Source organism: Schistocerca americana, chromosome 4, assembly GCF_021461395.2.
Source record: "Schistocerca americana isolate TAMUIC-IGC-003095 chromosome 4, iqSchAmer2.1, whole genome shotgun sequence".
NCBI lineage: Eukaryota > Metazoa > Arthropoda > Insecta > Orthoptera > Acrididae > Schistocerca > Schistocerca americana.
In genome coordinates this window covers 27495389-27518285 of record NC_060122.1, presented here as the reverse complement: position 1 = coordinate 27518285, position 22897 = coordinate 27495389, and the positions used below count along the sequence as shown (strand labels likewise).

At 43.1% G+C, this 22897-nt stretch overlaps 1 protein-coding gene across 1 annotated transcript in view; it reads right to left on the bottom strand.

The window, feature by feature from the left end:
- The window catches only part of LOC124612554 (putative odorant receptor 92a), a 72711-nt gene that overhangs the window by 23026 nt on the left and 26788 nt on the right, over positions 1-22897 (bottom strand). The window contains exons 3-4 of the mRNA XM_047140828.1: positions 17180-17279; positions 2790-2891 (exon numbers count right to left, since the gene is read on the bottom strand). Coding sequence (XP_046996784.1) covers positions 2790-2891; positions 17180-17279 — 202 coding nt within the window. The remainder of the gene's footprint in view (positions 1-2789; positions 2892-17179; positions 17280-22897) is intronic.

The following is a 22897-nucleotide window of genomic DNA, read 5'->3' as shown; positions in this document are numbered from 1 at the left end:
CTGGACCTGCCCTTCTGCCGACTTGTTTGCAGCTACAAACACTACTGCTACGGGGAACACTACTGGTGTGCAGCGTCATACGGAATCTGCTGAAAAAGTATGCGTCATCTAAGTTTAATTCAAAGTGCAGTGGGATTTATAGTTTAAATTCCGTACAACTAGCTACGGAATGACAACTGCGAACTTCTTTATAGGTCTTCCAGACAGGAATAATAGCAGTCACAGAACTTACAGAGGATCTGGGGAAATGGCGAAGTGAAACGTGGGCTGAGAACGAAAAATGAGCTACTTTCGATTGAATTTTACATTCATTATTACGATCTCTTTCGTGATCATGAAATTGGCTCTCAGCACTATGGGACTTAACATCTGAGGTCATCAGTCCACTAGAACTTAGAACTACTTAAACCTAACTAACCTAAAGACATCACACACATCCATGCCCGAGGCAGGATTCGAACCTGCGACCGTAGCGGTTGCGCGGTTCCAGACTGAAGCGCCCAGAACCGCTCGGCCACTCCGGCCGGCTCGTGCTCATGAACAAGAGTTGGAAACACGAAATAATAGATGACCAATAAACACAAAGGAAAGTGGAAAAGAACACTCATGGTCATTGAACAAAACTATATTTGTGATCATCTGATTTGGCAAAGCCCAGGCGAGATTTACGTGAAAAGAGGAAAGACAACCATCTCACAAATCGTCCATGAAGATGTCTGGTCATGGCGGGCGCACATTGAGTGCTCGTATCTGATCAGAGGGGGATAGGATTACTGTATGAAATAGTATAAGTAGCCTCGTTACTGCTTAGCCGTCGATCGCTTTGTCAGTGCGTATGAACCTCTGTACTAACAGCTGAAGACGGCGCATGTAGACATGCCTATCAATTCTCATATCTCACTCTCTAGTGCTGCGATAAAATTCATCATTCGGTGGAAGAGAGCCGTGGGTGGTGCGGTCGCTGCACCAGAATGAAGCAAAGCGTCCTGTCTTCTTCCCCAACATGAAAGACCAAAAAGTTCTCACAAACTTCGAAGAGTGAATAGTTCTTTCCAAAGACCGAAGACCAAATGCCACACAAAGTCTCACTGCAAGCCTTTTTTCCACAAGCACTTATGAAAAACTCTCAACCGCCAATCTCAGGATTTGGTTCAATGTTTCCCAATGAAATTATTTGTATGTTTTCTTTCACGTCGTCTTCAATTAATCTTATCATAGCTTCATTATTTAGCTTTTGAATATTCTTATAATTTGAAGTGTATCCCTCAATTTTTATTAATTTTCTCTGAATAATCATTATTCTCATAGTAATAACTTATAGATCCAGTTGAAGCACAATCCGTAATCCAGCTATTTCCTAATTCATCAGTCCATTCACACAACATACAACCTGTTTCCTCAGTAGGCCTATTTCTCTCAATTATCACTATATACTATACTTTCTGTATCAAAATATGTATCAGTTTTTCCTGGCTTATCTAATCTATCATATAACTTGACTCTTGCATTTAATGTAGTGACTCTAGCTGTGTCACTTTTGCACAATAAAACTTCAATATTATCATTAATAAAACTTATATCTATATTATTTAATCAATCGTCCAATAGTATCTCATAAAATTGTTGTAAATCTGTCACATACTCAGTTTTACTCATATTTTCACGTAGTCCAAATTTTCCCCATAATCAATTTAGATATATCTTGACAACAGCTCTTTTTCCTGGATTTTCTTTCATCTAATCAGGTTCTATGCCGATACCTATTTTTTCTTTTATATATTTTATATGCATCTTATTAGTTTCAAAATTATGTTTACTGGTTTGTAATTTTATTTCCATGAAGTCTTTTATGTAACATGTTGCTTTTATTTCTAAAATTTCACATTTTGTCGATATTTTAAAATTTTATAACCTTTTCCTATGGTTTTATTTGCTTCCTCATTTGTCCTGACTCCAATTAAACTTCTTTCATTATCATTCTGATTACACTTAGTTATTCTTTCTTTTCCACGTTTTACACATAAAGGAAGCAACAGTTTCCATTTTTATCAATCTTCATTCATACAGTTAAAACAGGATGATACAATCCTCTTGCCACTACTTTACATTTTACAAGCCCATACCAGTTTCACTGCACATAGATCGCTCAGGATAGGCTATTGTTTGACCGAAACTGTTAATTTTAATTCCGTGGGATACAGCTATTGAGCCAAATCATCAGTTTACAAAAATTAATGCAATTAATTTTCAGTCCTACGCTCAGACTTCCTCCGTTAAGTCTTTTTTGACATAAAAGTTTATTCCAGATATATTTTTTGTGTTGAGAAAACAAAGATTTGGATAGAGCTTTATGCTGAGATACACGAACTCTTCTAATGTCCCTCTTCTCGAACAACATGTCACCACTAACTCACTGTTGATGCTCTACGAAATAATACCGTATGATTCAAAATCCAGGAAAAATACAAAATAGGATATTCTAACAAATATTCAGGTTCTGTAAACAGTTAACAACATACCATAACCAACTATTGTGTGTAACTTACAATTATTTTTGTGCTATTCACACAATAATGTATCATATAAATACACATTCATGAACACAACAAGTAGAATCATCCAAAGGAAGTTCTTGCCGTTTGTCGTGGGTTGTCTTTCTTTGGCAGGCATCTGCTGTTTGTACAAATGTCCGTCGACTGACACGTACTGCGCCATGCCTGACAGCTTCGTTAAACCCTCCTCCATCACTCTGACCCGTAAACAAACACTTCAATGATTTTTGGACTCACCTCGGCGAGCAGCTCGTTTCCGTACCAGCAGTAGAGGAAAAGCTCGTAGAACATCGTGGCCAGGTACGTGATGTACGTCGGCAGGTCCTGCTTATTCTCCGCCTGAAAGAAATGTTTCAGTCTCAACAGACTTGAAGATATCCTAAACGGCCGGAAGCCCACTTTTTGTAACATAAAATAATGTGTTTCCTGAGTGAAGGTACTTTTATTTATTGGTATTTGGCCACTCATTCCACAGACCATGACGTCTAGAAACATTTATAATGGCTATTCTGCTACGTATTTTATTAATTGTTATTTGCAAACATATGAAAAAATAAATAAATCAATTATCTCTCAAATAAAAAAACTCGTAGCTAGTTTTCAGAATATCTACACCTCATGTACACAGTAGCTCCAGATGGATTATACATCTTTCCGAGGCCGAAAATTACATTTAATACACCTTCACTTTTCTAGTTCAACAGCAAGTCTGCACCTCCATGTTTGGAGGTAAGCCTTTGGCTTAAAAGATCGAGTAAATCATTTTTATTCTGTCTTATATCTGGAGTATTAAAATAGTAGTTGGAGCACGTCTCCTTTTTCAGTGCAAAAGTCAGATAATGGAGGTCGCTACAATCCTATTCGACATTAGTGAACTGGAACTTTTAAGCGCAAGTACATAACTGTTGTTATGGGTCATCTGCTTGTTCCACATCTGGTAAACTAAGGGAATAATGCTAATTTAGTTTGCAGACGGTCTTAAAGCAGCCCTTTTTAAAACTTCATCCAGTCCATCTGCTCCTCGTTTCTCGCTTTTACCATTGATTAAGCTCTGGATTTTCTGGTAAGGAAGCCAATCTTTTAGAATTTCGCCTAAGTTCGTTGGTCGTTTGACTAATCTGTCCCCAGTGGCATTGTGAAAGATCTCAGTGTACACTGAAATGTACAACTTAATTTGCCACTGTTACTGGCACTTATCTGTAAACACTTCTTTAATAATGAGTAGCAGGGCTAACAACTATCTTACCCATTTTGCACTTACTCTGAGGTGTCAAAAGCTATGGGATAGAGATATGCACATTTAAATATGGCGGTAGTATTACGTACAGAAGGCATAAAAGGGCAATACATTGTCAGACCTGTGATTTGTACTGTGATTCATGTGAAAACGTTCTCGACGTGTTTATGGCCGCACAACGGGATCTAACAGACTCTGAACGAGGAATTGTAGAACACATGGGACGTTACATATCGAAAATTGCTAGGAATTCAATATTCCGAGATCCACAGCGTCAAGGGTATGCTGAGAATGCCAAATTTCAGGGATTATCTCTGACTGCAGAAAATATAGTGGCTGACGATCTTCACTTAACGACCGAGAGCAAGAGCTTTGGCATAGAGTGGTCACTGCTAACAGATAAGCAACACTGAGTCAATAACCGCAATTACCTGGTCTCGCGAACATATCGGTTGGACCTTGGATGAGTGTATACCGTCACCTGGTTAGAGGAGTTCCGATTTCACTTGGTAAGAGCTGATGGTAGCGTTTGAGTGTGGCGCAGACCCTACGAAGCCAGGGACCCAAGTTATCAACAAGACACTGTTCAAGCTGGTGATGGCTCCATAATGGTTTGGGCCATGTTCACACAGAATGAACTAGGTCTTCTGCTCCAAGTTAACTGATCATTGACTGTAAATGGTTACGTTTGGCTACTTGAAGAACGTGCACAGCCATCCATGGACTTCATGTTCTCAAACAAGGATAGAATTATAATGGATGGTATTGCTCCATGTGACTGGGATACAGTTATTTGTCATTGGTTTCAAGAACATTCTACACAGTTTCAGTGAATGACAGGGCCATCCAGATTGCACGACATGAATCCCATCGAACATTTATGGCACATAATTCAGGGGTCAATTTGTGAAAAAATCCTGCACTGGAAATACTTTCGCAACTATGGACAGCTACAGAAGCAGCAGTAGAGGTATAATAAGAAAATGTAGCCAGTTTGCATTGTTGCTAAACTTATTCAAGACAGCAGCTGTATCCCAACTCTCCCTGTACAGGGGTAGATGTGGCACTGTCACACTGATGGGCCTCCACCACTTCCCCTCCATTCCCCCACTTCCCCCTCCTCTCCCCCACTTTTTCTCCGCTCCATCACTACCCCTACCTTACTCCACTTGGGAATAAGTGGAAAAAAGACTCAGTCTGCTCTGAGGTGCTGGAGAGAAGATGTAAGTTATTTATTTATTTTATTTGTCTTTGAGAGTAAGTATTATCCTCCAACAGGATCGTCCTACAGCTGCCTCCACAGTCTGCCATACCCACCCCCACTTTCTGACCCCAATTTTTCTGATTGTGAGTGTGAAGACCGACTGGTGTGTGTCATAATACTGCCACTAAATGGTGCTCAAAACTGTTCTACAGCAACCTCCAATCTGCCTCCACTTCCCTCCCCCTGAACCCCACTTTTCCCAGATTCATGTGTCTATACACTCAGCTTATGTACCCCAGTCCACGAAACCACTCTAAATGGGAGGGAAACAGTCCTAAAGATGCTGTCAGATTAACTGCCTCCTATCAATTTAAAAGTGTATAGCTGCTAGGAAACTTGTACATGTTAATGTCGGTTTAGCACCTGACAGACTGTAAAGTCGTGGTACGAAAACAGATAATGTATGGTGTTGTACAAAGCTGTGGTCATGCACTCCTTGGGTGTGTTCTGGCAAACATCAAAGCATCAAACTGCTTATCAAATTAAAACACAGGAACCCTCTATTGAGATTTATTGTCTGTGGGATATGGTCTTCTTCCAGTACAGATGACAAAAATTTACACAGGTCTGTGGAAGCGACTTCGATCAATGGCTACCTGCTCCAGTGGATCAATACATGCATAATTAATGGAATCATCACATCTGCTCGATGTCAATATGTGACAGTATTTATTTTCGATATATTGAAAGAGACAGACATGGTAAAATTTTATCGAGTTCTCTGCCAGACGACATTTTTATAGTTTGTAGTTTTGCTCTGTCAGATGTTATAAAATGATGAGGAGAGACAGAGATGTGAATTGTAACTTTCTGGTGAACATAAAAATGACTGTGGTCTTTTTTTTCTCAACATGTGAATAGATAAGGAGAAAGATAATTTTCTATACTGATGTTTTATGCACCTGAAATTCATGTAATTCTCACAAGCATGACAATTTATTTACAAGAATTTCACACAAACTAATCTTGAACATCAGGAATGCTCTCAACTATGCCAGTTTGTCTATCAAACTGAAACAAACCGGATGTATCGGTTCTCGTGCAAACATAACTTCTTTATTATCATCACGAATATGGTTTATTTTTTAACAGTTGGTCGCTTATCTATTGACATTAGATACAACTATCCCAAAGAAAATTTCCATCACAGCAGCTTATAACACAGAATTGGTAGATGTTTTCGTAGATTTTAGTTCACTCTTATATACGGATGGTTGCTCCAAAACAAGAAGGACGCTGCCTTGGTCGATAGTCTTTACTTTATATATGGTAGCCATGTACAAAGGATGTGTGATAGGGTAATACATAGATCAGATGTATTGTTGTTGAACTCCCATCTTGGCAGTTTGCTTATTCATCATTGACAACAGTATCGTAGACCGAGTTCATAGATTTACTCACCGACATGTGAATAGATAGCGTGAAACCTGTTGTTCTGTAATGATATTTGTGCCCCTCAAATGTATGTAATACCCACATGCATGGCATGTTATTTACAGGACTCCCTTGGACGCTACTTCTGAGTGCTCGCAAGCTAGGAAAGCACATGGTATGACGAGCTGCCGGAAGTGGCCAGTGAGTGTGGGTGTGGCCGGCGGGCGAACGTCGGCGCCAGCGTATTGCATAGCGACCACCTACAGTGGCCACAGCAGCTGCTGGACACAGCACATACTACCTCTTCCAGCCATAAGATGTAGCTGAAGGCTGTGACATGCTGTTGGGTTGTTTTTGCCCCATCCACAATGATTATTTAAGAATTTCGCTTTGTTCTGTGGTCGGCATTTCCGAGAAACACGTCTCACTAGGGGCAAGATTAGATACTGTCTACAGGAAAATTAAAGAGACCTTTGGAGATAAGAGTGCCACTTGTATGAATATCAAGAGCTCAGATGGAAACCCAGTTCTAAGCAAAGAAGGGAAAGCAGAAAGGTGGAAGGAGTATATAGAGGGTCTATACAAGGGCGATGTTCTTGAGGACACTATTATGGAAATGGAAGAGGAGGTAGATGAAGATGAAATGGGAGATATGATACTGCGTGAAGAGTTTGACAAAGCACTGAAAGACCTAAGTCGAAACAAGGCCCCGGGAGTAGACAACATTCCATTAGAACTACTGACGGCCTTGGGAGAGCCAGTCCTGACAAAACTCTACCATCTGGTGAGCAAGATGTATGAGACAGATGAAATTCCCTCAGACTTCAAGAAGAATATAATAATTCCAATCTCAAAGAAACCAGGTGTTGACAGATTCTAAAATTACCGAACTATCAGTTTAATAAGTCACAGCTGCAAAATACAGACGCGAATTCTTTACAGACGAATGGAAAAACTGGTAGAAGGCTACCTCGGGGAATATCAGTTTGGATTCAGTAGAAATATTGGAACACGTGAGGCAATACTGACCCTACGACTTATCATAAAAGAAAGATTAAGGAAAGGCAAACCTACGTTTCTAGCATTTGTAGACTTAGAGAAAGCTTTTGTCAATGTTGAATGGAATACTGTCTTTCAAATTCTGAAGGTGGCAGGGGTAAAGTACAGGGAGCGAAAGGCTATTTACAACTTGTACAGAAACCAGATGGGAGTTACAAGAGTCGAGGAACATGAAAGGGAAGCAGTGGTTGGGAATGGAGTGAGGCAGGGTTGTAGCCTATCCCCAATGTTATTCAATCTGTATATTGAGCAAGCAGTAAAGGAAACAAAAGAAAAATTCGGAGTAGGTATTAAAATCCATGGAGAAGAAATAGAAACTTTGAGGTTCGCCGATGACATTGTAATTCTGTCAGAGACAGCAAAGGACTTGGAAGAGCAATTAAACGGAATGGACAGTGTCTTGAATTGAGGATATATGACGATCAACAAAATCAAAACGAGGATAATGGAATCTAGTCGAATTAAGTCAGGTGGTGCTGAGGGAATTAGATTAGGAAATGAGACACTTAAAGTAGTAAAGGAGTTTTGCTATTTGGGGAGCAAAATAACCGATGATGGTCGAAGTAGAGAGGATATAAAATGTAGACTGGCAATGGCAAAGAAAGCGTTTCTGAAGAAGAGAAATTTGTTAACGTCCAGTATAGATTTACGTGTCAGGAAGTCGTTTCTGAAAGTATTTGTATGGAGTGTAGCCATGTATGGAAGTGAAACATGGATGATATATAATTTGGACAAGAAGAGAATAGAAGCTTTCAAAATGTGGTGCTACAGAAGAATGCTGAAGATTAGATGGGTAGATCACATAACTAATGAGGAGGTATTGAATAGAATTCGGGAGAAGAGAAGTTTGTGACACAACTTGACAAGAAGAAGGGACCAGTTGGTAGGACATGTTCTTAGGCATCAGAGGATCGCGAATTTAGCATTGGAGGGCAGCGTGGAGGGCAAAAATGGTAGAGGGAGACCAAGAGATGAATACACTAAGCAGATTCAGAAGGATGTTTGTTGCAGTAAGTACTGAGAGATGAAGTAGCTTGCACAGGATAGTGTAGCATGGAGAGCTGCATCAAACCAATTTCAGGACTGAAGACCACAAGAACAACAACATTTCATTTCTGCAGACATGAAACAGTATATCATTGTCAACCCAACACTGACCAAAGCAGACCACCTGCAGTGTATCATCAGCGACAGGTTAGAACAGGCCTAGGAAACTAGGATCCCTACCTAAGGGAGGTGGGAGGGGAGGGAGGGACGAGGGGAGATAGGAGAGAAGGTAAGACAGGTTCTAAGCTGCTAAGTCTGTAACCACACAGAGATGTGAAGACACATGCACTGCTCTGGTGGAAGTTTCCCGTTTCTTTTTTCGGTTGGTTTGTGATCTAATTACAGTGGCATTGGAAAGTGGGGTGGGTAGGCAGTGGAGTGTGGAGGCAGCATAACACAATCCATCATCAGGATAACACATTGAAAATAAATAAAGCAAATATGTACCATATATCCCTCTTCTCCAGCAGCTCAGCACAAACTGACTCTTTGTCCCACCAATTCTCAAGTGGCAGAGGGGAGTTTAAGTGAGTGAGAAGTAAAAGTGGGGGATGGGAGGTGGAATTGGGAGTGGAGATGGGCGGTGGGGGAGGAGGAGTGGGGATGGTGACGTCATCAGTGCGATGTTGCCACATGGAAGGGATGTGGGGGACAGCCAGCAACTTGAATAAATTTGGCAACAATGCAATCTGACGTCATTCTTTCTTTATCTTCCACTGGCAACATGGTTCCATATTTCTGCAGAGACTTCCAATGACTTGTTTGATCGATGCTATGTCGACTTGCTGCAAAATTCGGATAATTCTTTCGTGGTGCATCGTTTTTTGTCTTAGAGTGCACAATATAACTCCATCTGGGCTGTGCTCAAAAATATGCAAAAGGACTCGAATTATTTATCAAAAATTGTCAACTATGTTTTCACTGCTGACTTCAAAAAATTGTTTGTGCTCTGTCTCACCAGTAGCGTTAGTAAATTTCTTTGAAAGCTCGCTGTAATAGACTATAGAATATTAGAATGACTGTATAACATACCATCCATAAATAACTAAACACTAACAATTGCTTATCCAATACAGTTAACGAATTAGTGATATGTAGGTGCTGAATCTGAATTTTACTTTAAATACTATTCTGTAAGACTTAGGAAATGCGAAATAAAATCAACTGCTGCCTTTATGCTGCTGTGTTTGCCTTTGTCAATAGATGGCTGTACTGGTAAATTTTTCGAACTTCAATAGGTGTACCACAGGGTAAGACACTCACCTATTTACTACATCTATGATGTTTGTCAAATGTCACAATCTTCTTCCCAAGTCTGAAAAAATGCGTCAGCATTCCAAAAAAGTGCAGAGTTTACATGAAATTGGTGTCAAAACATAACAGTGAGCTCTAAAGTAAGTACTCCAGTACTATTTTCATGCCTAAGCATGCAGACAAAGAGAACTTGTCTTATAAGTCTCTTCGGGTTTGCTGCCAGCTACTAAAACTAACTCGATTCAATATCTCGCCGATCCAGCTGCTCGCCATCTTCAGGCGAATGCTGCCTCTTCTGTTGAGTCCCGATGAGAACTAATGCCAAGGCAGCAGAAGAGCGTTCTCCTGAAGATGACGAACAGTTGGATCACCGAGATATTGAATCAAGTTAATTTTAACATCCATCAGCAAACCTGAAGAGACTCTCAAGACTTATTTCGCTGGGAAAGCCTACGAAGTCACAGAACTTGTCTTATGATTAGACACATATTACAATCAAAGACGATGACAGAGCTCAAACATTTCCAAGGAAGATGGTGCAGAAAGACAGAGCCGATATCCCAAAAATAAAATATTGATCATTTATTGATTAAAACACATATCCACACACACACACACACACACACACACACACACAAACACACACACACAGCCTGCAAGCTTATTGAATATGCAAATAACACAAAAATTACAGAAAAATAAAATTGTATTATTTCTCGAAATATGTAAGATTTCACACACTTTGGAAGCTCCATGGACACTCAAACTGCTTACTTGCTTATTACCACTGCTTAAATAAATTATAGGTTAGCAGATGCCTATATACACTCCTGGAAATTGAAATAAGAACACCGTGAACTCATTGTCCCAGGAAGGGGAAACTTTATTGACACATTCCTGGGGTCGGATACATCACATGATCACACTGACAGAACCACAGGCACATAGACACAGGCAACAGAGCATGCACAATGTCGGCACTAGTACAGTGTATATCCACCTTTCGCAGCAATGCAGGCTGCTATTCTCCCATGGAGACGATCGTAGAGATGCTGGATGTAGTCCTGTGGAACGGCTTGCCATGCCATTTCCACCTGGCGCCTCAGTTGGACCAGCGTTCGTGCTGGACGTGCAGACCGCGTGAGACGACGCTTCATCCAGTCCCAAACATGCTCAATGGGGGACAGATCCGGAGATCTTGCTGGCCAGGGTAGTTGACTTACACCTTCTAGAGCACGTTGGGTGGCACGGGATACATGCGGACGTGCATTGTCCTGTTGGAACAGCAAGTTCCCTTGCCGGTCTAGGAATGGTAGAACGATGGGTTCGATGACGGTTTGGATGTACCGTGCACTATTCAGTGTCCCCTCGACGATCACCAGTGGTGTACGGCCAGTGTAGGAGATCGCTCCCCACACCATGATGCCGGGTGTTGGCCCTGTGTGCCTCGGTCGTATGCAGTCCTGATTGTGGCGCTCACCTGCACGGCGCCAAACACGCATACGACCATCATTGGCACCAAGGCAGAAGCGACTCTCATCGCTGAAGACGACACGTCTCCATTCGTCCCTTCATTCACGCCTGTCGCGACACCACTGGAGGCGGGCTGCACGATGTTGGGGCGTGAGCGGAAGACGGCCTAACGGTGTGCGGGACCGTAGCCCAGCTTCATGGAGACGGTTGCGAATGGTCCTCGCCGATACCCCAGGAGCAACAGTGTCCCTAATTTGCTGGGAAGTGGCGGTGCGGTCCCCTACGGCACTGCGTAGGATCCTACGGTCTTGGCGTGCATCCGTGCGTCGCTGCGGTCCGGTCCCAGGTCGACGGGCACGTGCACTTTCCGCCGACCACTGGCGACAACATCGATGTACTGTGGAGACCTCACGCCCCACGTGTTGAGCAATTCGGCGGTACGTCCACCCGGCCTCCCGCATGCCCACTATACGCCCTCGCTCAAAGTCCGTCAACTGCACATACGGTTCACGTCCACGCTGTCGCGGCATGCTACCAGTGTTAAAGACTGCGATGGAGCTCCGTATGCCACGGTAAACTGGCTGACACTGACGGCGGCGGTGCACAAATGCTGCGCAGCTAGCGCCATTCGACGGCCAACACCGCGGTTCCTGGTGTGTCCGCTGTGCCGTGCGTGTGATCATTGCTTGTACAGCCCTCTCGCAGTGTCCGGAGCAAGTATGGTGGGTCTGACATACCGGTGTCTATGTGTTCTTTTTTCCATTTCCAGGAGTGTAGTTCAATGTTCGTAAGTTGTAAATAACCCTGCAGATACTTACTCTACAAGCCTCTACGAAGTGCATGGAAGACGGTTCTTAGAAATGTACTAGATGTTGTGATCTGTATAGAGTGCGGCAAGAAGGGCTGCTTAATTGCTTCTGTGCGGGCTGTAGTTGGTCTCATCTTGTCTTTTCGGTCCCTAGGGACTGATATGTAGGTGTGACCTTGGCAAGATCTTGTTTATGCCGCTTTTTTCAGATAATACTTCACCATACGTAATCGAATCATCTGCAGAAATTCTGAGGTTGCCACTAGTATTGTGAGGCAGGTCGTCACATCACAACATCAACAGCGAGGGTGCCGGGAGAGCACTGCAATCCATGTGGCCTAACCGTGTGGCCCGCACGCGCATGTGGTGTGCAAGTGAGAGCGCTAGTACATATCGCGAACGTTGGCGTAAAGTGCCGAAGATTACCGATGCTATTGACAGCGGCGTGGGGGTGTGAACACGCAGCTGGCATAGACGCTTGGGCCGCGCGGATACCATGCGCCTGCCCTCACTTGCACACAAGCTGCGAATCTGCGCATGCACGATGCGCTTCGCTCAGCGCAGATTGGTAGAAATTTATGCAAATGACGAGTAACGAATACAAGCTCAAATTACTATTCGTTATTCGTGAATAACCAATACTATTCGAAATATATTTACTTAAATGAGTAGAAACACATATTCGTCATCTACGAATAAAGATGTTATGGATAATAGATAAAATTGAAATTCAGTTGCATTTATAGCCCCAGTTCTTTGTCATTCATTAAAGGAATGTACTTTTTGTTTCTTTTAAATTAGTTTTCAGAACAACTCGTTTCTTTAAACGTCTCATCAAAAATTTTATTTAATTTACAAAGATTTACCCTTGTGACTCTAATCAAAATACGTTCTACGTATGCAATGCACTCCTGAATTCGTTTTTAATCATGGTATCGATGTATGACTTTCAGCTCACAATCTTCTTCAGCAGAAATTTAGAACTCATCAGTTCCGCTGTAGTTTTTGGGAAATAATTCGTTGTGATTCCACTTTAACTTCGCTTCTCAAATTGAATTCATAATAAAATCTGCTTTTTAGGTCATAATGTGATTCGAAACACATGGCCCGTTTTCTCTGACATTGTTTTGGCTGTTATATGTCTCAAGTTTGTTGGAAGCCTCCGTTGGTCATGGACACCAATAAAGGTGGACTACACGTATTTAAATCGGGGGTAAGACTTTGCTGCAATAACTGCAGTTGATACAGAAAGGTGGAAACCATCTTAAAATCGTCTCTTGACATACACAGGTTGCAAATGTACCACAGTATTACGAATTCAGTCACATATTCGAACCGAGTGTCTCTTCTGAAGTTTTTCAATCTCAAAGCTCTACGTAACAGCACATACGCATGTCGGATCGGAAAACTATTCCACGTCCTAATGGCAAGCTCACTCAGAGTTAATCCTAAAACACATCAGATGACTCTGGACGTCTAGCAGCGTTACGGGGACTTTAGGTCAAAAGTCTGGTGACGTTAATCTTAGAAGTTCTTGCTTGGTCCACTCATTTTGTAGCACTACAATCACGAATTACGTAATTATACTCCGGAGACACGCATATCCGATAGTGTGAACAATCTAAGAAATATTTTGAAGATGGAGAGTTTTTGTCAGCTGCGTCCTCATCGTTGGCTGCTTACGTACAGCTGTTGCGCCACGTTAGCAGTGGGAGGGAGAGACGTACTGGCAGGAGCAGAGACAGATGAAGGGGGCTGGGTCGGTGGTGAAGCAGGGCCGTACCGCGCTAGGCAGGACTTCTGGTGCAGCCAACAAAAAGACAAAGTTCTTGCACTGTAGCCGCTGTACTGGTTTGCCGCGACATCCAGCAGGCTCCACGCTGCCAACTGTGAGCGGGTTGTCTCGTGGGCAACTTGTGTGGCTGTCTTCAGCGTCCGTCCACTTGTTCAAACAGCCAGATCTTCCTTGCGTCCCATCACAAATTTCATGATGACTTTCGACAGCTTGTAGGACTTGGAAGAATTTCCGGTTCTGAAGGGGGGTACAATAGGTCATCAAATTTATAGTCATCTCGTTCTGGCACATTATTTTGTAAAATATCGCATTAATTTATTACATAGATTGCAAAATCATGTCGAACATCCAATGGGTGCTGAGAAATTCTCCGTTCGCCATTTATTTGCCAGTGTGTGTTTTATAAACCGCCTAGCCCGAGACAACCGGATTTTAAAGGTTCTTTTATTGTTTATTAAACTCTTTCCTCCATAAGAACGCATTATATTTTCAGACTCCAAATGCCTCGTATCCGACAATGACGCACGGCATCGGTACTCCCTTGTTTTATAGGGGACTTTCCTCTGATATTTGTAAATTTTACTGACGAGATTTTCATGCAAAACTGATTGCATAAAAATAGGTGAGTTACTATATTTTCCAAATGCTCGAACATCTATGTAAGTGAACCTATATTGTGCGGCGCGTTAAGCAAGCGAAATGATAGAAAAATATTTTTTATAATTATAGTAAAGTACGTTTTTTGTGAGAAAAAAAGCGTAATATATTCCATGTCCATCTCGCTGGTGACGACTGAGGCCGCTCGCGTGTGCACTTTTTCATGTTGCATTTGTCACGCTGTACGTAAAGTACAGCTGCGCCGCAGCTCGCCCGGCTAGCCGACCGGTCTCTCGCGCTGCTCCCCGAGCGGGAAGGCGTGCCGGCCCCGGCACGAATCCGCCCGGCGGACTAGTGGCGAGATCTGGTGTGCCGGCCGGCTTGTGGATGGTTTTTGAGGCGGTTTTCCATCCACCTCGGCGAATACGGGCTGAGTTGCACTGTGTCGGCAATTGCTGTGCAAACAGTCCCCATGTACGCGTACATCATAATTACTTTACCGTGCAAGCATTTGGGGTTACACTCGTCTGGTATGAGACGCTGCCGGGCGCCGAACCGCACAATAGAGAATGCGGTGTGGGGCAGCGGTAGGGTGAGTGGACTGCTGTTGCCTGTTGTGGGGTTGTGAACCACTGAGGGCTACAGCGGGGACGAAGCCTCTCCATCGTTTCTAGGTCCTCCGTTCAATACACAATACACAATACATAAAGCTGTGCTCAACTTGACGGATGGTTTCAGCACAACAGTGCTTTACTAGGCACGGTGGTGTGCCCCTGACTGCCTCCAACCTGAGAGATACAGTCAGTTAGAGGAGGATCAACATTCCAGCATGTACTCCGAAATATGGCGAAACTTGACTAGATATATTTTCACTGTAACACGTGAAAGAAGCGATAATACCAGAGAAATGGTAGGATGAATTGGGGATCGAAACCTAAGCCTAAGTTTTGTGGATTAAGTTTATCCATTACGGATGTTGTAGAACCTACGACTGTTTATTCAATTTAATTTACATAAGGTAAATTTTTCATTCTGGAAAGTCTGCAACTTAAGGCACTGAGCCACAAAGGCACATTTCCAGACAAACCGTTAATAAGTTATTTATAACACAGAAAATGCACTGAGCTAAGAAAACAAATACTAATTTTGTACATGAAGTAAACAAATAAAATACTGTGGCATTATATGTTATTCGTTATTTAATTTACAGATAATATGTCGGCGAATAAATTTGTTTGAGTGACCTTCTTATTCGAATAATTATTCAGACAGAAATCTATTAGAATAATACGCATCTCCTTTCACCACTATACCTTTCGCTTTCTCTCTCTTTCAGTTTATATTATCAAAAGTAATGAGTCCTAATAGTTCACTTGCTCAAGTTATTCACGAAAGCATATGGTGTAGCTGGTTTCAGGCTTTATAGTTAATTATAAACAAAGTTGACAATTATAATCTGTTGTCACACTCTCAACATAAGTCTTTATAATTTGTTATGATCCAAATGTGTCTAAATACCAGTGTGATTTTACTAGCTGACTGAAAGCGAGCATTAATTCATCTGTTCTTATTTCACAGGAATATACAATTGCACAACTGAAACAATGACCTTCAACAATATTCAATATCCAGTTATCACTTTAACTTTACTTCTGCTATGGTAACACTTCATGAATCTCTGGTACACTTTACACTCCTTCCCCATCGAAGACACGTAAAATTGACAGCTAAAAAGAAATTCTATTTCTAAATACATTTGAGCGCTTGCCAGGGCCACTAGTGCCGCTGTGTTATGTCGAAGCTGTGTAGGTAGAGTCTGTTTCCTTACCCACATGGCAAGGCCACGCGGCTCTTCCCGCTCTCTCATGCGTGAGCGCCTCATGATACCGGGTGCGTCAACTGCCAGGTGCGTGTTTCCGCTTGCGCGTGCGTACCGAGTGATGTAGACGAGCGCTATTCACGCCGATTCACCACGCGGCTACAGTGCTCTGGCTAGAGATATAATGTAATCTATTCGATATAAAAAATTGAGCTGTAATGATTGGTCCTGAATGCAAACGAAATAAAACGCTAAAACGTCTAAGTCAATAATTTTCTTTATCAAAATTGATTATTATTGCTTACGGTTCCAATTCATTTGTTGTCGCGCTTCAAGTGCAAATCTAATGCAACACATGCAAAACCTATCACGTTTTACATAAAATTTGCAATTATTTACTGCATTACAATAACTGCAGAGGCTGTACGCCGTTAGTTACAAGTTCAGTATTCCTGACAATAAGGATACCACGATCTTCCCCCTGTTCTTCAGTCTTTATGGTGAAAGCCTCACAAAGTTTTCTCCAAGAGCTTTAGTAACCAACAGAACTATTGCTTACTCTGAGTGGCATTGTGGGACGTACTATGCGCAAAATATTGGATATGAGACGTCAGATGCGTACTTAAGCCTTCAATCAACAACGTACCTCTCAGGCAAAACTGATTTTCAATACCATTTGTGCGAATACTGAGTCCTAATGGATTTTAACTGACCGCTTTAGTCCAAGTCGTACAACGATCCATCGAGTTGCCAGGGGCGGAGGGCATTCTGTCATCACGTGGACTAAGTGTGACTGACTCGACTGAGCGTTTCTCCTTATGGAGGGCGCGGCGTGCTGCCACGGCGACAAGCAGAAACAACACGAGGCGCGCGCGGGCCACCGAACTGGGCCGTACTCACCGTTGTGATGACGAAAGCAGTGAAACAGATGACGAGCGTGCTGGCGAGGAACTGCACTAGAATTGACGCACTCAGGATGGACTCCATCTCATCCACCGACCTGAAACGCAAACAACAGTGCTGCCTGTGAAGGAATAATGATGAGGCGATTTAGCCGGCCGCTGGTGGCCGAGCGGTTCTAGGCGCTTCAGTCTGGAACCACGCGACCGCTACGGTCGCAGGTTCGAATCCTGCCTCGGGCATGGATGTGTGTGATGTCTTTAGGTTAGTTAGGTTTAAGTAGTTCTAAGTTCTAGGGGACTGATCACCTGAGATGTTAAGTGCTCAGAGCCATTTGAACCATTTGATGAGGCGATTTCTGTTGGCCAACACGAGGAAGTATTTATTGAGTAAAGGAACTGTTAGAACTGTGCTACTTAAAACGTTTTGTTACGCGGGAAGTTTTGTACATTAGTCTCTCCAAGGGAAGTGTTACGGCTCTTCTACCAAGAGCTACTACTTTAGCAGAACTTGTATGTATGGAATAGAAACATCGGAACGAAGACAGTGGGTCCTCTGTTAGGGGCTGATGACGCTACCCGCACTGCATAAAAAAGTGTTTCACAATGAAGCTAGTTACGATACACACACCACGGGTAATCACGGAGCATCTAATTAACGTCGTAAAGACAACTGGAGAATTGTATCAGTGGAAGACCAGAATGGGCTATCGTGATTCTCCTTCCCGATGGAAACACTACAGTACTCCAGAACAATGATACAAGCTAAAGAATATTCACCCTACTGTAATGGAACAATTGTTTTCCTTACTCAGTAGCACATGGTTAATAACCCCATGTCTTCGGCGACGTGCGCACGGCGCGATCTCTTGTGTTTAAAGAGGTTAGTCCCTTTACGGTACCTGTCTCTTTTACTATGTTGTATGTTTCACTATGTTATGGAGAACGTAAACATCGAAATGGATCTTAACTTTACAAAAAAATTCTGAAAATTTAGTTCTGGTGGATGTGAACGATAACTGTTTACAACGTTCCACAATGGTGCAGAGCAAGTGGAGATGCGCACTTGTGGCGTATGAGCTGCAACGGGTTTGTGTCACCTGTATTACTGTATTTACATTTACTACAACAATCTTTTAGCGTTCTGTATAAGACATTTGTAGCTTCTTTTTAATTTGTTCCTTTTTTATTTTGCTTATTTTAACGTTGCTTATCTTGTACTGTAATGACTTTGTGTGCACATATTCAGTGTAATGTGTTACACCAATCCAGTAAATTTATTTATTGTGTAACGTTATTTCCATGTATGTATGTCAGTTCGTTGTAATTTTAGCATCTTCTGTTCGTTAGGAAAATTAATATCTGTGAAAAATGTTACGAGAAAACAGTTGAGTAACGATGGCGAGCTGCGCTGCGCTGCGACTACGAGTGAAGCTGGACAGTACGACTGAAACAGACTGGCAGTGAACTGTCTGTGGTCTGGTCTGGTCTGGTACACTCAAAACTGTACTGGAATCTGCGGGAGGACACAGCTCCTGAAAGGTTTAACTTTGGTGATGTGAAAAATAAACGGGTAGACTGCGCTTTGATATTGATGGTCGGCGGCTCTCCACTGTCGTTTCTGGAAATCTGCATTGTTGGAATTAAATTCATTCGGTTGGTCTTGTCCCGATCTGCTTTTTGGCCATTGAGGTTTACTTATGTTGTACTCTGAAGGACCGTTGACTGACGAGACAGAGGAGCGTCAGCACCAGAGATCTTGCAGCAGTCGCCTCAGGTAGGGAGCTGACGAAAGTACATCTCTGCCATCACGCTGTCGAGTGTCAACCGACATTTCACTGCCGCAGGGCATCGATGCAAACACACACCTATAGACGAATAGTACTAAAGTGTGTTACATTGGTTTTAGTCAGTTTTCAATTTAATTTTTATCAGTTGTCCTTCAGTAACACATCAAATTAAAATAACATTTGTGCTTTTAAGAGGTATTTCAATGTCAGAACTTTATGTAGTTGTCACATGACCTGTACTGAGAACAGTAGTCCTCTGTTACTTTGTTAACTAGTGGTAATAGGGACGCCGTAATTTAATTAACGATATTTTGAGAACACTGGGGATAAAGATTGAACAATGCTATTCGATTGATACTGTGAACTCACATTATTGTAGGTAGTGCTCGTGAAGCAGTACAGGCATTTATAACAAGTCAACAACGGCTTGAAGTCGAAACTGATTACAGATGCGTCAGTTCAAGACAGGTCAGCACTCATTCCTCACTTTATTCCAATCAGAGACGATTAATTTGCACTGCTTAATAATTAAGGTGTCACACCAAGGACATTCTGAATTCTAACATATCTAAATTTTTAACAACAATCTTCTAGTTTTGTGACAGACATATTCATATAACAAAGTTGCACAGCCTACCTGTATGTCCATCTTCAGTAGCAAACAGTAACACAGAGTTATTTATTGTTAGAGCAGCTCCTGCTAAATAAAATTTATCGATGTTTTATTTGTTTACATGTCTCACTTTTATGAATTTAGTTTGTTTGTAATTGAAGCGTGCTTTTGTTGCGTATCTGAGTTCTCACTCAATCTTTCTTAGAAGGTATCTGCCAAGTAATATCAGAGAAACATTAGTTCAGGATGGAAACAGTTGGCCAAAGGTTTGGTTAACACAGACAGGTGTGTGGCGCTTTAATCACAACAGTTTACGAGATGTTTTGTGAAGGTTCTGATACAGATCATATACGAGTCAAGTAAAGTGAGGCACTCTCAAAGTTTACAAGCTAATTGGGAAGAGAGACGAGACGTATCAGCAGTGTATGTGCTTGTAACACACGTGGCCGAATGTTAGTTCCTTCAACTTTTCGTTAAACAGTCTCCACAGTGCAGTAGCGGTAACAAGACAGAGTTAGGAGCGCCTTAAAGTCGCCTACAGAGGCCGCCTGAGTTGCAGCTCATGCGCGGCGCGCGAGAGTTTCAGTATTCTCTGGCGGCACGCAGGTGGTCGTATTCTGATACGCCGTCATCAAGGCGAACGGTTGCTCGAAACGTGAACCATCCCACGGACACAGTGTCAACGGAATAGTATCAAGCCTGGGGAACATTTATCTCGGCTTCCGTGAGAACGATGGTGGAAATCGAAGACAGTGTGTTAGCTGTGGTCTTCGTAAACTCCTAGCGGGCCATCTGCAACCCTCATGCTTGATGTGTGTCCCGACTGTGGTGGAATTTTCTATTTGGATAACTGTCCGTGTTACAAGGCCTGAATCGTGCTACAGGGCTGTGAGCAGGGAGACGGTAGATGGCTCGGCCATTCATTTAGCCTGATCTGATCCCAATGGAGCATAGACACCTGGTGTCACATTCCTCCGGAAACTTACCAAAGACTCGTCGTTCCAGGACACACAGAGGCGCTGCAAAAGCGGACAAACACACTGCTAGGCATATGGCACAATGTTTGCCTCATCCGTGATGCATACTCAAACGAAGAATGTAGCACGCCATTTTAATATGTGTTCGCAGTTGCTACGGTAAATGAGCTATGGTGAATAAGTAATAATCATGACGATAACGATGATGATTGATGATCATGATCGATAAGCTAGACACAAATCGTATACTACCTGAGCACCGAGTGTAGCTCTGATATGTATTTACTTCGGTTCTGCTAGTCCACCTCCTCCGTCCCCCTTTGTCTGCCCCCCACACTACCCATTTCCTTCTCCCCCCCCCCTCTCTGTCCACCTCCTCCACCCTCCGCTTTCTGTCCATCTCCCCACGGTATACACGCGGGAGTACCCCAAGGAAGCATCCTAGGGCCCTTACTGTTTAACCTCTACATAAACGATCTCCCAACCACACAACACAACGATGGCAATCTACGCAGATGACACAGCCATCCTCGCGCAAGACTGGAAACCATCAAACATTACGTCACGCTTACAGACCGCACTCAGAGTGGCTGAGCCTTGGTTAGAGAAACGTCGACAAGTGCGAAGCCGTTCTGTTCACTAGAAGACCGAAGCAACTGCGCAAACACCGCTACTGCAGGCCAATAACTCTACATGCACGCCCAATACGTTTCCGCGAGAAAGTCAAATACCTCGGTGTATGGCTGGACCGGAAATTACTCTGGGGGGACCACTTACAACACATGACCAACAGAGCAAGCGCGAGGCTCAAACAGCTGTACCCTATGCTCAACAGGCCTAGCACACTGAACAGAAGGGTGTCGAGGTCCATGTACATGACACTTATCCGACCCCTGATGACGTACGCAGCTCCTGTCTGGGGATACGCTGCGCCTACACGCCTGCGCCGTCTGCAGCTCATACAAAACAAAGTACTCAAAATCATAAGCAATGCTCCACGATATACACGCATCGCGGGCCTTCACCGGGAATACCGACTTGAGACTCTCACTGGGGTATCCACAAACTCACCACAAAACTATACAGAAACTCCATACATTCGCAGAACCCGTTTATTCTGAATCTGGGGAACTACGACCACAACCATAGATGGAAACATAAAAGACTTGTAAGGACCTAACATCTATGGCCAAGTTCACGCAAACACAACGGTACAGGTGAGCCCCTGTTAATCAGCCATCACTATTGGATATCCAGTTGGAACGCACTTGCGGAATAACTGGCACCACGCAGGGAAGCCGTACCGTACACTTCATGCAGACAAGCTCCACACGCCCCCCACAGAGTAAGATGCTCTATGGCCGATCTCCCACTACTATATAACGATCCTGATCGTTCCAGGAATGCAGCGGCTGCAGCAAACATCGCCATCGCGTGCCACGGTAATGATGCACGTAACCCATTCTAACAAACCCAACCTTGCATGAACTATCGCAGATAGTAAGCCACTACTGCTCTTACTACCCATTCCACTGTCGCAGAGGTTTTCTCCCATGGCACGAGCCTTGGCACTTTTTTCCCTCTGCTCTTCAAATTGCTACCCTCATTCGCGTTTCGTCTACTATCTATCACGTGATGGACCGTGTTAGTGCGTAGTCTTACCCAGACGCACGGATAACATCACAGCCCAGCATCCTGTGATCCACCTATTAGATAACTAACATGTTGACGGAGGTGATAGTAGAACTTTAGGTTTGATCACCACGTTGGTGCGGGCGTTTGTCTATCTCCCCTGCCCCCCTCACTAACCATTTCCTTATATCCTTCTCCTCCCATCCCCCCAGTCTCCGTCCTCCACCCCCCCCCCCCCCCTGTCCATCTCCTCCTGCCACTCTCTCTGTGCATCTCCTCCTTCCCTCATTTTCTTCACCTGTCTCTTGTACAGTGATATAATTTTGTATGAATTTTCAGCAGCGTATGTGGATACTGCCTGGTAAATGTGTTGTGAAAAGAGTTAGTAGGAAAGAAGCAATAAATGTAAACATCATGATGCCATGCTTATTGCTACAGTTCTACTGTATGAACAGCAAAACTGTAGTAAGCGATAAATTTTCTTGAAACTTCTGGAAGATCGAAACTGTGTGTTAGCCGAGCGGTCTGAGGCGCTGCAGTCATGGACTGTGCGGCTGGTCCCGGCGGAGGTTCGAATCCTCCCTCGGGCACGCGTGTGTCTGTGTTTGTCCTTAGGATAATTTAGGTTAAGTAGTGTGTAAACGTAAGGACTAATGACCTTAGCAGTTACGTCTCATAAGATTTCACATACATTTGAACATTTGAAA